The 17,193-nt window shown below is 43.1% G+C and overlaps 1 protein-coding gene across 1 annotated transcript in view; it reads right to left on the reverse strand.

Annotated features, from left to right (window-relative positions):
* Nucleotides 1–1,794: 1,794 nt before the first annotated feature.
* Nucleotides 1,795–17,193, reverse strand: part of USP24 (ubiquitin specific peptidase 24) — an 85,430-nt gene continuing 70,031 nt past the window's right edge. Inside the window, exons 47-54 of the mRNA XM_024739237.1 lie at nt 16,588–16,701; nt 14,824–14,889; nt 12,732–12,798; nt 11,222–11,300; nt 6,933–7,008; nt 5,940–6,026; nt 5,489–5,599; nt 1,795–4,495 (exon numbers count right to left, since the gene is read on the reverse strand). Coding sequence (XP_024595005.1) covers nt 4,433–4,495; nt 5,489–5,599; nt 5,940–6,026; nt 6,933–7,008; nt 11,222–11,300; nt 12,732–12,798; nt 14,824–14,889; nt 16,588–16,701 — 663 coding nt within the window. The 3' untranslated portion in view covers nt 1,795–4,432. The remainder of the gene's footprint in view (nt 4,496–5,488; nt 5,600–5,939; nt 6,027–6,932; nt 7,009–11,221; nt 11,301–12,731; nt 12,799–14,823; nt 14,890–16,587; nt 16,702–17,193) is intronic.

Here is a 17,193-nt window from a genome sequence, read left to right on the forward strand (position 1 = left end):
GATAAAATCAGCGTCTTCCTCTCGCTTCCGAGTCCCCCCAGCAACCAGGGCTCCCCCTCCTTGGCAACTTCTGCCCCACAATGTTCTAGACGCGTGGGGCGCCCGTGTCCTTTCCATTCTCCTCTCCCAGCACCTGGCACAGGGCCTGGTGCAGAGTCAATGTTTATGGTATACGTTAATTATACGAGTGGCTGAGGCTTCTATAGTGAGTATTATGTCCATGGTCATTTTTCATGATTTGAAATTAAGAACAGCCTCAGGACTTTGCACCTGGCCAAGTATAACCATCCCATGCAATGCGGCCCCCCCAGCCCCCAGCCCCACTCTGAGGCTGGCAAGCGTAGCTGTCTTAAGCAAGGCCTAGCTCTCAACAGCCCATGTTATAAGTCATCAGGGAATCGGCCTGCAAAAGCAAAAACCCTCTCAAACTCTATTTGCTGACAACTTAAGTGTCATGGAACGCGTTCAAGAGCGGCCAGCTGCTAAGGGCCTGACTGCCAGCAGGGATTTGTGTAAGTGGGCACGCTGGCACCCCTCGCCCACCACCCAAGAGTCGGGGGTCAGTTCCTTAGCTGTCCATGCCCGGATGGCTCCAAGATCTGAGAAAAGGGAACGACTGTTCTTGCAGAGGTTGGCAGCTGGTCACCGGGAGTTGGGGAGGAATGGGTGTGGACCGCAGGAGGAAGGTCTGGAGCAGCAAACACCCCAGGAGAGGGGAACCATGTGGGCAAACGCAGGACATTAGGGGTGAGGCTGAGACCTGCGGGATCCAGCAAGAAATCCAGCTTGACCAGGGACGTGATTTATGCTGGGGACCACTGGGAGACCTGAAAGCTATGGGGGAGATGTCTACAGGCCACTGGTCTGAGTTTAGCACATCCTTATCCAGCTTTGCAAATGAATCCTGAAATGGTCAGGGTATCCAGAGGAGGAAACAGTAAAAGGCTTAGAAAAAGAGCCTCCGCCCCTCATTATTAGAGCGGACCTTATTCAACCGTCAGTGCAAAGTACAAAAAGGAGGGCTTCCCTGGTGGCGCAGTGGTTGAGAGTCCGCCTGCCGATGCAGGGGACGTGGGTTCGTGCCCCGGTCCAGGAAGATCCCACATGCCGCGGAGCGGCTGGGCCCGTGAGCCATGGCCGCTGAGCCTGTGCGAGGCCCGCATACCGCAAAAAAAAAAAAAGAATCAGCACCATTTCCCACCAGGTCACTGGCCCCTGGCACCCCTTCCCCCGACCATAGCCATTTTCTGATACACACAGAAAAATGTCAGTGAACCCCCAACTCTGTTTTTGAAAAATTTATTTTATACCCTCAGAAGCTAAGAACTGCCACTCAGTGAACCAAATTTAGAATTAAGTTTCTTCCCTAGTTTATCTACTTCCTTTTGAAATTTTATAAACAAGATTTTGTACACAAGAGGTAGCAGAGGAAAATTCCAGTCTGCTCGTTCCAAGCTCAAAAGGTAACGGCACACGCCTCGACGTTAGCAGGGAGGGTGGAGCAAGACAGGGTGAGTCTGGTGACACGTGCTCTAGGCCCGCGTTTGTTCTGTCAGGGCCGTGTGTGGGCTCCAGGGGAAGTCACGGGCCAGGTGCCCTTCAGAAGGCTCAAATGCCGCGGAGCGGCTGGGCCCGTGAGCCATGGCCGCTGAGCCTGTGCGAGGCCCGCATACCGCAAAAAAAAAAAAAAGAATCAGCACCATTTCCCACCAGGTCACTGGCCCCTGGCACCCCTTCCCCCGACCATAGCCATTTTCTGATACACACAGAAAAATGTCAGTGAACCCCCAACTCTGTTTTTGAAAAATTTATTTTATACCCTCAGAAGCTAAGAACTGCCACTCAGTGAACCAAATTTAGAATTAAGTTTCTTCCCTAGTTTATCTACTTCCTTTTGAAATTTTATAAACAAGATTTTGTACACAAGAGGTAGCAGAGGAAAATTCCAGTCTGCTCGTTCCAAGCTCAAAAGGTAACGGCACACGCCTCGACGTTAGCAGGGAGGGTGGAGCAAGACAGGGTGAGTCTGGTGACACGTGCTCTAGGCCCGCGTTTGTTCTGTCAGGGCCGTGTGTGGGCTCCAGGGGAAGTCACGGGCCAGGTGCCCTTCAGAAGGCTCATTTGCGTTCTCTCCCAGGACGCCTCTAACGGGCTGATTCGGCCATCCTAAGAAGGGCCTCATGAAGGGAGCTTCTTGAGAAAACACAGCATTGAGTTTAGTTGTGCAATTCCTACTCGATTTGCAGACCATTTTGAAAGATTTATAAAAACATCTTGGTCCAAAAAAATTGGCAGTAAAAATGACCCTTCTTCCAAAGTAAGCCTGTCGTAATTGTCACTTTGTCGTATGACATTAAAAAAAAGTCATCAGCAGGTTCGTAGACTGCAGCCATCGGAAATCAAGGTTACTGGCAACGTGAAAGTGATGTTCCTCGCAGCAACAACGTGAGCAAATCAACCAGGGCGCCTAACGTCAGCGGCAGGTGATGCTGGTCCTGAAGAACATGACCGTGAGGGAGCAGGTGCTGGGGGCTGTGGAAGGCATTGTTTCCATAGGAAGGAGGGGACAGAAGTGGCAATTTCACTCCTGAATCTGGGCTCCTGAGAGTGCAGCTGCCAGGGTGATATCATCACGCTTTACCACGGCTGGCATTTCAGCGTCACGCCCTGTGGGGTCGCTTTGTGAGGATGGGGATGGAGGGGACGGCTGGGGAGATAGTAGGACGTGGGTTATTCACGTGCTCAAAATCCATTCTGAAACATCACACTCGAGTTTGCAAGAACAGCAGAACCACGTAAAATCTGCCGGCTGCCTCTGACCCTTCCTCTGGGGCGCAGCTCTGCTCTTAGGTGTCGGCCCTCCACCTCCTCAGTGTCTTTTGACAGAAGCCACCACCAGCCTGTCACACAATCACAATCCAGCCTGGCTGCACCGTAACTTCAACCTTCGACCGTGAGACGACAGGGTCTGCAGTGTGCCGTGGGAGCAGCTGTCTGTCCTGTCACAGGTCCACTGAGCCTCTCTGACTCTGCAGATCTATGACTGGGGCCACTCGGCTCTTCCTGAGGCTCCCCTAGTCCTGTGCGTGCTGAGCACAGGACCAGGCAGGGCACACAACCAAAGGCAAACAGGGTTGAAAATGTGTGTAGTGACTCAAAACCCAAAACATACAAAATATATGAAATATGTTGGCATCCCCCCTCCCCTCCAGAAAAAGGGGGAGCTGGCATCTAACCTGAAATGAGTGCACAGTACAAGACTTGGGAAACACAACTAAATGGATGGTTGCTCAGTTGCTTACTAGTTATTTCTTGACCTCATCTTTTTAGTGTCAATTAGTTATGCTGAGGAGAAACTAAGTCTCAAATTCCTTCTCTGCGTTAAAATGTCTAGAAACTCACAAAGCAGTGTCTTTCAACTCAAATATTTAAACTTCATATACAACCAGTACCAAGGGTTTCAGTAATTATTTTTCAGCAAAAGCAAATGATTGCAGGTCACACGACTTAAGACTACAGTTTATTCAATATGTCTCCAAGCATTAAAAAGATGATTTTATGAAGTCAAACTCAATAAAATTATATCTTAAAGTGCTTTTTATTTTGCTCTTTTTAAAATCTGTTTTGGGAACAACTCGCAAATTCTTCAGTAACTGATGTCAAAGAACGCACCCTGCACTTCTGGAGAACACAGCATTTTCTTTTTTTTATTGCTCTTTCAATCTCAGTTATATCAGAAAAATACCTTAAAGAGCTTAATTTCCCAATTTTTGATCCTGGTAACATTTCATCAAGATCCAAGTTTATGCGCAGAGCTCTCATCCAGACCAGCCTGAAATTCTATACAAATAGGGAGACATATTAAATACAAAGGTCTGTGTAAACTGAATTCTTTAACTACTAATTTACAGTGAGAAGGAACTTTTATCACATATCTTTACATCATTTTAAATTGGATACGCCTATTCAATGTTACTGCAAGATTAAAAATTTGCCCGCACTCATCTAAAGGCAGCTTGCTTTTTTTTTTTTTTTTAAAATATAAAAACCAAAGGAATTTCTTTTGTAGCATCATAGAGAAAGCAACAGCTTTATCCTCACTCACTCTTGTTATGTTCATGTAACAAAACAGTCTACCACCGGCTTTATTTCCCAAAATCTCCACAAAAGTGTCAATCCACATACGGACTGTGCCCCCGGGGGTCAGCGGATCCACAGGCTGGAGTTCTTCCGCTGCCAAACAGCTCCCAGGCCTTCCCCGGGGGCTGAAGAGTGCTTTCCTTAAAACACGTGCTCCTCCCTTCACGGCAGGCTCTCCCGGTCCAGCCTCCAGGCTTTTCCAAAGGGTTCAAGGATGAGATTCTGATTTCAAAAAGGTCCTGAGCATCTAGTAACCGTGACGTGACTTCTCATCATGTGCTGGGCACGTCCCCTAGGGATCGACATCGTCCAGGTCACTTCTTAACTCGCTGATCATCATGGGCGATTCAGAACCCTTTGGGAAAGGAAAAGAAGTTAAATACATAGAGTTAAGTTAGAGAAAAAAGTTTTTCTATGCCAACGGACTTGTGTTCTGCAGTTTAAACATGTCCTCATTTAACTACTTAATGTTTATCAAAGGGCAACGAAACATAACAAGTGTAACACCTTATATTTGATAATGCCTGACTGTGCAACACTTTCATTTCTGTGTTCTCGTTTAGTCACAGAAACAATCTAGTGACTTGCCTGCAGTCACAATGTGGCCTTGGGTTAAATCAAATCACTATGCTGAGTCTCAGTTTCCTTCTGTGAAATCAGGGTAACAGCGACCTCACGAGGTTGTTACGAGGATCCGAAAGATTTAGAAACAAACAAAACAGCACACAGAACATCAGCAAGATTCATTTAATGAGGCCTCTGTGCCATGCACTGTGATGGAGCTACAGAGATAGCTTTACAGAAGGTTACAGACCAGAGGGAGGACACGATACACGTCATTACATTTAAACCTGCTGCATTATTTTGCACATAGTAGGTGTTCAATAAATATTGCATTCCTTTTTCTACTATAGCGATTAGTATTAAAAATACTTAAAAAATAAGCTTAAAATTACGCTTTGACTCCCCTAACAGATTTCAATGGCATGAGGCCCTTCTTTTCAAGGGTCTGTGTTTCCAGGAAGCCTGGTGAGAGCAGGAGGAGGAAGGGGTGATTCTTCATAACCCAGCAGAACAAGGTACCATCTGGAAGGACCACACCTGCAGCCTGGCTTTATCAGGACGCTCTCCAAGCTCAGCAGAACAGCCAGCAGAGACTGAGGCCAAAGCCGGGCTTAGTTTCACGGCGCAGCACTGTCCCGCTTCCTAAGCACACGGTGCCTGAGTCCTGAGCAGAGATCACTAGAGGGTGGAGCTGGTGTCTCCTTTCTCTCTTGATTATGGAGATTCTCTTTGGAGAACCTCAGAGCAGGTGCTGCCCTTTCACCCAGGACATGCCCTACTGTACCTGCTGTAAGTGCCTCTCTCCGTTCTCATTCGCAGGACTGCTCTCTGACCCGTTACTGCTTCCCGACTGCTCCTTCTCATTCAGGAGAGCTGTGGCATATGCTAGTGTGTCCTGCCGGAGATTGAAACACAAGAAAAAGTTAGGGGGTGTGCAGTGGCAGCAGCATCACTGAGGAAGACTACCCTTCACTTGACCTTTGGAGGTGGTGCCTTCACATCAACCTCTGTGGCAGTGGGGGCCAGACTGACCGACTCTCATTGCTTTTCTTCCAGGCAAATAACTCTCAAACTGTACACCAACTTGCTGTCTCTTCATAGAAAATCAATTGTTTCTTCCAGCAGTACTCATTTTTAACCTACGCCTCTTTTCTGAGGCTGCAGTTTCTGAGAAACATACTAAAAATCCTACCTAAGGGATTTCAAGCCACACAAAACCAAAAGACAACTCTCACCTGAGCTGAAATTGTTCGCTGAAAAGTTTTTCCAGTTGATGTTTCATTAGAGACATTACTCTGCGGTGTCCAGTAATGTTCTGACATCTGAGACAGAAAGTCAAAAATGCCATCAGAGGACTTACTGGGTGGTCCACTGGTTAAGAATCCGCCTTCCACTGCGGGGGACGCAGGTCTGATCCCTGGTTGGGGAACTAAGATTCCACATGCCGCAGGGTAACTAACCCGTGTGCCGCAACTAGAGAGGCTGCGTGCTGCGAACTACAAAGCCCACGCGCCACAACTAGAGAGAAGCCTGCATGCCGCAACCAAGACCCCATGTGCCGCAACTAAGACCCGACACAGCCAAAAACATAAATAAATAAAATAAATATTAAAAAAAAAGTCATCAGAGATGACAAATAAGCCCACGTGAGCCCACGATTTCTACCATTAGATATTACAGTACAAAAAGCATCTAGGGACTTCCGCGGTGGTCCAGCAGTTAAGACTTCATGCTCCCAATGCAGGGGGCCGAAGTTTGATCCCTGGTCAGGGAACTAGATCCCGCATGCCGCATCTAAGAGCCCGTGTGCCGCAACTAAAGATCCGGCATGTGGCAACGAAGATCCCACGTGCTGCAACTAAGACCTGGTGCAGCCAAATAAATAAATAAAATAAAAATTAAAAGCATCTAAAATAGCATATAAATTGACCCAGACTTTCTGTCACATCAGGAGATTCTTTCTTAGAAGATTCCACTTCCATTCTCAAGAGCTCATTAAAATATCAATATTATCTCTTATATAATCATCCTTACCTTTTTACCCATAAAATTAAAACACATGTATTAAGATACAAATCAAATGCATAAAGATAGGTATCAACTGTACTAAAAAAAGTCTGAACTCTGAAAATATTTTGAGGACAGTCTCCAAATTAGAGATTTTTCCTGATAAGATATGCTGCTATTGATTCCTATGTTATAGCCGGAGAAGTTAAAAACTCAGTCACCTTCTTCTGCAGCCACTGCACAGCCCAACTCCAGTGATGGGAGTTCTCCTTGAAGTATTCTTTAGCAGCAGGACACCTGGTGATCGGAGGAAATTTTTATTAGCCAAATGCTTTCTCTGCAAATATACTTCTTTAACATATAGTACTTTAAAATTTGGAAACACAAGTACTGCTTTCATTAAAGTTCAGTTGTCTTTACAGTAGATGTGTACGTTTTTTTGGTTTGGATACATTCACATGTTTAAACTTCAAAAGGCAGTGAAAGATAAATATGTGGTGAAAAGCTTCTTACCGACCTCTAACTCACCCACCGCATTCTATTAAAATTCCAAGCTGGAAAATGAAAAGTAAAATACCCACAACAAATTGTACGCTTAATAAATAACCTGTTTATTTATTTAAATTAAAGCACAGTTGATTTACAATGTTGTATTAGTTTCCGGTGTACAGCAAAGTGTTTTAGTTATAAATATACCTTTTCAGATTCTTTTCCATTGTAGGTTATTACAAGATGTTGTATATAGTTCCCTGTGCTACACAGTAGGACCTTGTTGTTTACCTATTTTGTATATAGTAGTGTGTATCTGCTAATCCCAAACTCCTAATTTATCCCTCCCCCACCTCCTTTCTCCTTTGGTAACCATAAGTTTGTTTTCTATGTCTGAGTCTGCTTTTTCTGTAAATAAATTCATTTGTATCATATTTTAGATTCCATATATAAGTGATATGATATTTGTCTCTCTCTGTCTGACTTATTTACTTAGTGTGATAATCTCTAAGTCCATCCCTGTTGCTGCAGATGGCATTATTTCAATCTTTTTTATGGTTGAGTAGTATTCCACGGTATATATATGCACCACATCTTTATCCATTCCTCTGTCGATGGACATTTAGGTTGCTTCTATGTCTTGGCTATTGTTAACAGTGTTGCAATGAACATTGGGGTGCATGTATCTTTTCAAATTAGAGAGAGGTTTTCTCCAGATGTATGCCCAGGAGTGAGGTTGCTGGATCATATGGTAACTCTTGTTTTTAGTTGTTTTTTTTTTCTCTGCGGTACGCAGGCCTCTCACTGCTGTGGCCTCTCCCGTTGCAGAGCACAGGCTCCAGACGCGCAGGCTCAGTGGCCATGGCCCACGGGCCCAGCCGCTCCGCGGCATGTGGGATCCTCCCGGACCAAGGCACGAACCCACGTCCCCTGCATCGGCAGGCAGACTCTCGACCACTGCGCCACCAGGGAAGCCCTGTTTTTAGTTTTGTGAGGAACCTCCACACTGTTTTCCATAGTGGCTGTACCAATCTACATTCCCACCAACAGTGCAGGAGGATTCCCTTTTCTCCACACCCTCTCCAGAATTTATTATTTGTAGACTTTTTAATGATGGCCATTCTGACCAGTGTGAGGTGATTACCTTATTGTAGTTTTGATTTGCATTTCTCTGATAATTAGTGATGTTGAGCATCTTTTCATATGCCTATTGGTCATTTGTATGTCTTCTTTGGAGAAATGCTTATTTAGATCTTCTGCCCAGTTTTTGATTGGGTTGTTTGTTTTTTTTGTTATCGAGTTGTATGAGTTGTTTGTATATTTTGGAAACTTAGCTACTGTCCGTTGCATCATTTGCAAGTATTTTTTTCCCAGTCCATAGGTTGTCTTTTCGTTTTGTTTATGGTTTCTTTTGCTGTGCAAAAGCTTAGAAATTTTATTAGGTCCCATTTGTTTATTTTTACTTTTATTCCTATTGCCTTGGGAGACTGACCTAAGAAAACACTGCTACAATTTATGTCAGAGAATGTTTTGCCTATGTTCTCTTCTAGTAGTTTTAAGGTGTCCAATAAATGACCTCGTGATAAAATCAAACTAGTCTTTAACTTTTGTGATTTAAATAAGAATGATATTATGGGAAAAACTATTTTAAAATGTGATTTTGGAGCACCCCTGCTTTCCATTTTTATTTGCTCATCTAGAAAGCTGTCCTTATTTGAAGACACTACCGACGGGGATATTGCCACTAATGTATACAAAATGTGATATGTGCAGGGTATGGAAGCACATATAAAGACACTACTGATGTCTGGACTGTGTGTCTGCTGGCATCAGACATGCTATGTGGCCCCAACACTACTTGGAAATGCCACTTTTAGGCAAGGCCTTATGATGACACGTTGCCAATATGAAGCCTAATTAATGAACGCACAATTGTGGCAGAATGATTTCCATCTGTGTCTACAATGTTATGTCATCTGGAAAACACGTGTTCATGCATTATTTCAATGGGGCTCTCAATTTAAATCTGTTGACGATGCTCAAATGCAGCAGATTAATCCCAACAGATTTCTCATTCTCATTCTGGTACAAGTCCAAGGATGGCAATACCCATGCCTAAGAATCAGCGAAAATCTGGAGCAAAATAAATTAAACTATAAAAAGAGCTCGGTGCAAGACTCAGTGATGGCAGTGCAGTCCGCTCAATAACCTTGGGTTACACTCCTGTACATAAATCCTGAAAAGACAAAATCTCTGATTTGAAAAGATACATGAACCCCAATGTTCACTGCAGCACTGTTTACAACAGCCAAGACATGGAAACAACCCAAGTGCCCATCAACTGACAACTGGTTTAAGAAGATATGATGTGTATATATATACACACACACACACACACACACACACACACACACACACAATGGAGTATTACTCAGCCATAAAAAGAATGAAATATTGCCATTTGCAGCAACATACATGGACCTAGAGAATATTATACTTCGTGAAGTTAGACAAAGACAAATATTATATGATATCATTTATATGTGGAATCTAAAAAATAATACAAATGAATCTATATATAAAACAGAAACAGACTCACAGACATAGAAAACAAACTTATGGTTACCAGGGGAAAGGCATGGGTGGGGAGGATAAATTAGGAGTATGGGATTAACATACAAACTACTATACATACAACAGATGACAAGCAACAAGGATTAACTGTACAGCACAGGGAACTATAGCCAATATCTTATAATAACCTATAATGGAAAATAATCTGAAACAAAATATATAACTGAATCACTTTGTTGTACACCTGAAACTAACACAATATTATAAATCAACTATACTTCAATTAAAAAAAAAATAACCTTGGGTTAGCATGCAGTCACTCTGATCTTCTGTTGGCCAACGTACTAAATCGGGGAGCTGAAGTTGCAAACCACTCAGGTTCCTTCTAACATTGAGAACCTTTGCTTTCCAAGGGTCAACTGACAGATGAATAGATAAGCAAAATATAGTGTACATATATCTATACAATGGAGTATTATACAGCCTTAAAAAGAAACGGAATTCTGAAACATGCTACGATGTGGATACACCTTGAAGACATCATGATAAGTGAAATAAGCCAGTCAAAAAAGGACAAATACTCTGTGATTCCATTTATGCGAGGTACCTACGATAGTCAAATTCATGAAGATAAAAAGTAGAATGACGGTTGCCAGGGGCTGGAGGGAGGAGGAATGGAGAGTTATTGTTTAATGGGTACAGAGTTTCAGTTCTGGAAGATGAAAAAAGTTCTGGAGACTGACGGTGGTGATGGCTGCACTAACAATGTGAGTGTACTTAATGCCACTGAATTGTACACCTAAAAATGGCTAAAATGGTGAATTTTATGTTATGCATATTTTAGCACAATTAAATAAAAAGAAAAAAGAACCTCTGCCTTGAAGTCAGTCAGCCTGTGATCAAGTCCTAGCTCTGACGGCAGGCATGTCACTTAAACCACCTATGACATGGGACTAATACCAGTACTTAACCTCATAAAGTTGTTGAAAAGGTTAAATAAGAATACAGGCGAAGTATTTAGCATAGTGCCTGGGTTCATAAGTGTAATTAGCTGTTATATGACTTTGTCTCTTGAGAGACAAGTTTGAAAGTGGGGACCTAGAAGCCGACACAGTTGGTAGTTAACTAAAGGTCTCCTGAGTGAAGGTTCATCAACTTTTTGTTGTCGAGGCCCCTAAATCTGCCTTGGACTCCTGCCCTTCCTGCATAAAGCCTGATGGTTTAGCGTTTTTTTCCCCCTTGGATTACATAAGATCTGTTACCTTTAACACTCTCCCTCCACATCTCTTGGAGATCGTTTGAATAGTTGTCTGTACCATCCAAGCAAGCATGCCCTGACTGGGTCAGATTTTCTAGGTACTAAAACAAGGCAGATTTTTCTCCTCTGGTCATATTTGACTTGTAACTAAAACACCATTTCCTCATTGCATTTCGAGTCAATACTTACTTCTGAGCGAGAGTTACAAGAAATTTGACGCACTGGTAGCAGCGGCTGCTGTCCACGTGATTACTGTGGTGCATCAGAGCTGAAGGGACAGAAGAGGGAACGTTAACAATAAAGCACTAAACTGACAGTGGGTTCCGGTGACGACAGCTCTCTTGTTCTGAAAACTTACAACCAGCTCTTTTGATAAGCAGATAGGAAACTTAACAAAAACACGGTGGTGCTGACTCAACTGGATTCCCTAAATTCTAGTGGGTAGAAACACTAAGTAGTATTCAAGAAACACACAGGGTGGTGAAAGTTTGACTTTTACAAGAACGGAAAGGAACTAAAATTTATAATGGCTGATAATTCACCTAGAGGCCTTCAAAGTTCTCCATCCACCACACTCCAGACACAGAATGGTTAAAATACTTTTACTGTGATAAATGGACATGTATGGTGATTGTTCAGTTCAACAAATATTTTCTGCTCTTTGCTTTTAGCATTTAAAGATAAATAACAGCTGATCCTTAAACAACATGGGTTTGAACTGTGCAGGTCCACTTATATACGATTTTTTTCAAGAAATACATATAGTACTACACAATTTATGGTTGGTTGAATACTCAGATGCAGAACTGTGGATACGAAGGGTGGACTCTGGAACTTGAGCGTCTGTGGGGTTTGGTATCCAAGGTGGGTCCTGGAACCAATGCCCTGTGGGTACCCAGGGATGACTGTAATGCCTGGTCCCTGCTCTTGAGCAGTGTATCCTCTGTAAGTTCCAGAGAGCCTGGGGACTGCCCTGAGCAGAGTACACCATTCCAAAGGGGGTGGGCTAGAATGCTGTAGCTACAGAACCTTTTTAGCATAAATTTCCTTTCTGCAATAAAAAGAGATCCTAAAACTTCTCTTAATACATAGCAAAATCTAAAATGACTCAAGTTAACTGGAAACACAGGTGGATGGTGGGAGTTGGATAAGACTATTTTTAACTAAACTTTTCCTAAGAAATAGCTCATTAAAGCCACTTTAGCCTTCTGGAAGAGAAAACTCTGTCAAAAAACTTTTATGAATAGACAATAGAAATTTGGGTGCATTCATACCACAGGTAAAAAAAAAAAAAAAAATTACATTTCATGAGCTTGACAACATCCTGCGTCTAAGGTTTTAGTTTTTTCCTCCTCAATGGCTGCGGAGTGGGATGAATGATTTCTTGCTTAAGTGGACAAACTTTAGCTTGTTGAAGAAAGTCACAGCACCCCCAAATCTTACCTGACCCAGTAAAAGGACCTCAAACTGTGTCTTACTAAAAGTAGGAGAGTGTCCAGGGCGATAAGATCCTCTGGCTCTAATTCTCCTGACTAGAATGAGGGAGCCTAACAGCCCTGACCAGACTTCTCGTGGCTTCCTCACTGATCCACGCCAGGCAGAGCGTGGGGGGCAGACCCCAGGGAGGAGAGACTGGCTGGAACGATGAGCTCTCTGCACATTCACTGCAGACACTTCGCCATAAGGCAGCCACACTTGCCTAGTAATCCATTTTCTGTCTCAAACACAAATTTGACTCGCTCCACTTGTATGGGATCCTCAATGACCTGGGAGAAGCAGGAAACAAAGGCTGGTAAATGAAGGAAGGAACTTGTGTTACAGCCACTGGTGCCTTTAAAACAAAATAATTCAAGAGATTATATAGTTTCTAACATAACAAAACCAAATACAAACAAATATCAAGTCATTGCCATATTTCTCAACAATGTATTAAATTTTAAACTAAACATGAAAAACTATTACGTAAGTAATATTTGAAGATACACTTATTTTCTAATACGTGTTCTTACCAATAACATCTAGAGTTCTCTGTGGGTTATATGGACGCATATTTCATGATCCCAAGGATAAGAGGTTTATGGTCTACAAAAAATGTGTCGAAGTTTTGATATAACACATGCCTACAAGTTGATGTGGCGGTTTACGCCACGCCAAACAGGGCTGGATCTACATCTTACTCTCGCCGTACTTCTAATGCCCGGGCACCGAACCGTGCGTGGTGCCGTAAACTAAATGGGCTGCCGTCGGGCAGATGAACAATACGCAGTCCCACCCCAAGGAGCAACGATCCTCCAAAAGCACTAGGACCAGAAGGCGGTAAAGACCAGAAAGACAGACTGCTTAGAAACGGCACCCATGAGGTACTGCCATATTCAAAAGTGTTTATTAAATGCCTACCCTGTGCCAAGGCCTAAGGGACCTAAAGGGAACCCAGGTCCCCCCCCCCCCGCCCCTCTTTAAAAAGCCCCTGGGCTAGTCTCTCACTGGCTCACAGTCAGTCACCAAATTCTACTGATTCTCTTTCTAAACACCTACTGTTCTGGCCTTTGCTCCCTCTACTCCTGTCTCTCCTTAGTATAAGCCTTGTTATTTCACATTCAGATTACTGTCACAGACTCCTATGTGGTCTTCCAATTCCAACCTTGCTTCCTTCTTTAGTTCATCCTTCAAGACAACTGCCGGAGGAATCTTTCTAAGAAATAAATCAGGTCACATTGCTTTCCTGCTTCAAACCCTTCCATGGTGCCCATCACCGACGGCAGAAGTTGCTAACTTAAATGTCTACAGAGCCCAAGATGATAAGACGTGAGCCACGCGGCAGACAAGAGGAGTGGTGAGGACACTGGGGAACGGGAGACCACAAGCCTCATCGAGGGGGTGTGCCGCTGCTGTGCTAGGTGATGGGGCGTGGAGGAAACGGAGCCAGTGTGGCCAGGTTACCTGATTCCTCAAGACAGGCTGGGATCCAGAAAGTAAAAAACAAGACAATTTGCGCCAACTTAAATAGACATGTAGGTGGAACTTGGCCACCAGAGTACCACCACTGACCTACAGGGAAAAGTCTACACGCACTGGTACCTGAAGCCTTTCCTGGTCTGGTTTGGGCTTCTTCCCCAAGCCCTACGAGTTCCCACTCCTTCTAGCTCTACCTCTACAATTAACTGAGCAAACCAGGGGTTTGGTGGAGAGAATGGGATCCAGGGCCAGTCGCTTGGCTCAGATCCTGGCTCTGTCACTTACTGAACAATGGCCTTGGGCAGCTCACTCCACCTCTCTAAGTTCAGCTTCTAATAAAACTATATTTCACTGATTACAACTGAATTTTAGCCCCTGCTTTTCGTATTTCTGAAATTGGGATGGACCCTACGGTGGATTACGTTTCAGTTTTTTGGATCATGAAGGTGTTTTCAGTAGTACACAGACAGTCAGTGGTGTCTCAGATTCGAGTGAACTGTAGAGCCAGCCGTTCACCTCTGCCGGTCACAGGGTCACACAAGATCACATCTGAGCTGATCACAGTTTCCTGTCCGTGGTGAGGCCTTTGCTCTCTGTACTGTGATGGCCTGTGTACTTGTCTGGCTCCCTCACCAAACTGCAAGTGCCTATGAGGCAGTTTGTTATCGCTCACTTCTAAGTCAGTAATGCATGAAAAATGGCTGAGATGAAGAGGACTCAGTGAGTACAGACCAAAGGAGAGCAAAGGCAACACAAGGACACACAGTTTTTATTCACGAACACATGCTGACTAGTAAATGCCTAAATGCAAGTGAATTAGATCATTTATGACTTACCAACATCTCATGAAGTAGTTGGAACGTATTCTTTAACTCATGGGGTGGAGCTGTTTCTAGTTGGTTCTGAAATATTTTTTAAAAGCACAAAGATTCCAGTAAGTCTTCAGTGGAAAGCACACTGGAGTGGCAACCAACAGTGCTGGATTCCAGCCTTAGTTCTACCACCTCCTGGCTGATATTGGGCAAGTCGTTCCCTTCTCTGCATCTCAGTTCCCCAAATGCTAAATCTGGGGACTGAAACAAACAACCTCTATGGTCCTCCCACCTCTAACCCTCCTTGATCTTTTATTATGAAATTAGGAAGGAGACAGGAAAAAAAGCAGAAAGGAAGGGAGATAATTTTCAGTCACTAAACAAGCCTAAGTTTATACTTATATTTCATTTATACATATCCTATTTTGTTGAACATGCTGGAGTAGCTATGAGAATGCAAATGAGAGCGTTCTGAGATCAGCATGCTATGAGTGAAATATATAACGAAATTCAGCTTAGGAAGTGGAAAAATCTACCAAGACACACTAAGTGAAGAAAGCAAGGTTCAGAAAACTCAGAGTCCTGTGCATTTTAGTAACCTTGTACATATGAGTAGTAGGAAAGGATACTGCATTACAGCGCCGCACTTGCAGCCAGGTACGGTACTAAGTAAGTGAACGAGGCCTGGAAAGACACACATAATGTGACAATACTGATCCGTGGGGTAGGGTGGAGAGGGGATGAGCCTGGCTGGTGGTGGTCAAGGTGGACTTTGGCCTTGTTTGCACGTTTTAGTTTTTCACCAAGAGAATGCAGTTATGTATTATCCATGTAATTAAAAATTAAAGATGAAAAACAAATAAAAATGCTAGGTGTAGGCTTAAAGGTTTTTCTCATAATCCCCAGCAAGGTAGTAAACAATATGGTTAAGAGCACAGCCCTGGAACCACCCGGCTGATGTTCAAACTCCCACTCCGCTACTTACTGGTTGTGTGACCCTGTGCCTCAGTTTCTTCAATTGCAGAATGGTGATAAAAACATATCTACCTCAAAGGACTTATGTATTTGAGAATTAAGGGAGTTAAACAGGTAATATTCTTGGAACAGTGCTTGGCATCCGATAAGTGCAACATAAATAATTACTTTGGCCTTGTTTGCACGTTTTAGCTTTTCACCTAGAGAATGCAGTTACGTATTACTGATCAGAGCTTCATAAATGAACTGCATACATTACTATTTCAGAAGGTGACAAAAATCAATCTACTTTTGAGATTTTAGAGACTGCCTGGGGAAATAATCTAAAACTGTAAAACCATTTTACACAATAATGGTCACCACAACATTATCATTAACTACAAAATATTATTCTTAATAGTTAAGAATTGAACCCAATGCAAATGTGCATCACTAGGAAGGGAATGGCTAAGTAAATTATGGTACATGAGAGAATGAAATAGACTCAGATAACTTTTAATGATATGGAAAATACTTATAAATGTCAAGTGAAAAAAAGGACACAAAATCATAAAGACAATAAAATCCCAATTATGTTAAAATACATGCATAGAAAATAAAAGGGAAATGTATGAGAATATTATAAATGGTCAGACTTTGAGTTCTTTTTTATTCTTCATTAAAAAAAAAACCAATAAGTATATACTATTTTTATGATTAGGAAAAACAGTTAAGATTATTAAAAGAAACACAGTGCCTGGGAGCCAGAGGAATGCTTTCTTAGTGTCTCACCCACAGGCTCTCAGGCTATCACTGGGTTTCCTGAGGTCCTACCTTAATGAAATGCAGCATGGTGAAGGAGAAATGCTCGTTACAGAAACAGCAGTACACCACCATCTCAATGAGCGCCAGCAGTGAGCCTGTCAGCTCTCGCAGAGCAAACATTACCTAGCGAGAGGGCAGAAGAGGAGTAAGCCTTTCTTCTGTCACAGGTTACTATAGATATGCTGTGTCTGACTTTCACTGAAATTTGCTCAGATTTATGATCATCAACATTGCCTCAAAATAGTCTGAGTCTGTCTGAGAGTTAACACAATTTGTGCAAATGTGCACCTTTCTCTCGGGAGTCACCTTCATCAGATTTTTAAAGGTAAATCTCCTCCTCCCCCATTAAAATAACCACCGATAGATCCACAATATTAAGCTTAAAAAAAAAAAAAGAGATATATAGCACAGCACTGTTGATGTAACTAAAAACCAGTATGATTATGTTCACAGTCATATATATGTAAATCAAGTAATGGAAGGACTGGAAGATTACGTTCTCAAGAGGGGGTAGTTCTGGGTGGAAGGGAAAGGGACTCATTGTGGATGGGCCACAATGGGGGGTTGTGAGCAGCCCACTTCCATACTCCCGAGGTTGAAAAACCCATGTGCTTC

The sequence above is a fragment of the Neophocaena asiaeorientalis genome, unplaced genomic scaffold (assembly GCF_003031525.2).
Source record: "Neophocaena asiaeorientalis asiaeorientalis breed wild unplaced genomic scaffold, Neophocaena_asiaeorientalis_V1.1 scaffold138, whole genome shotgun sequence".
Taxonomy (NCBI): Eukaryota; Metazoa; Chordata; class Mammalia; order Artiodactyla; family Phocoenidae; genus Neophocaena; species Neophocaena asiaeorientalis.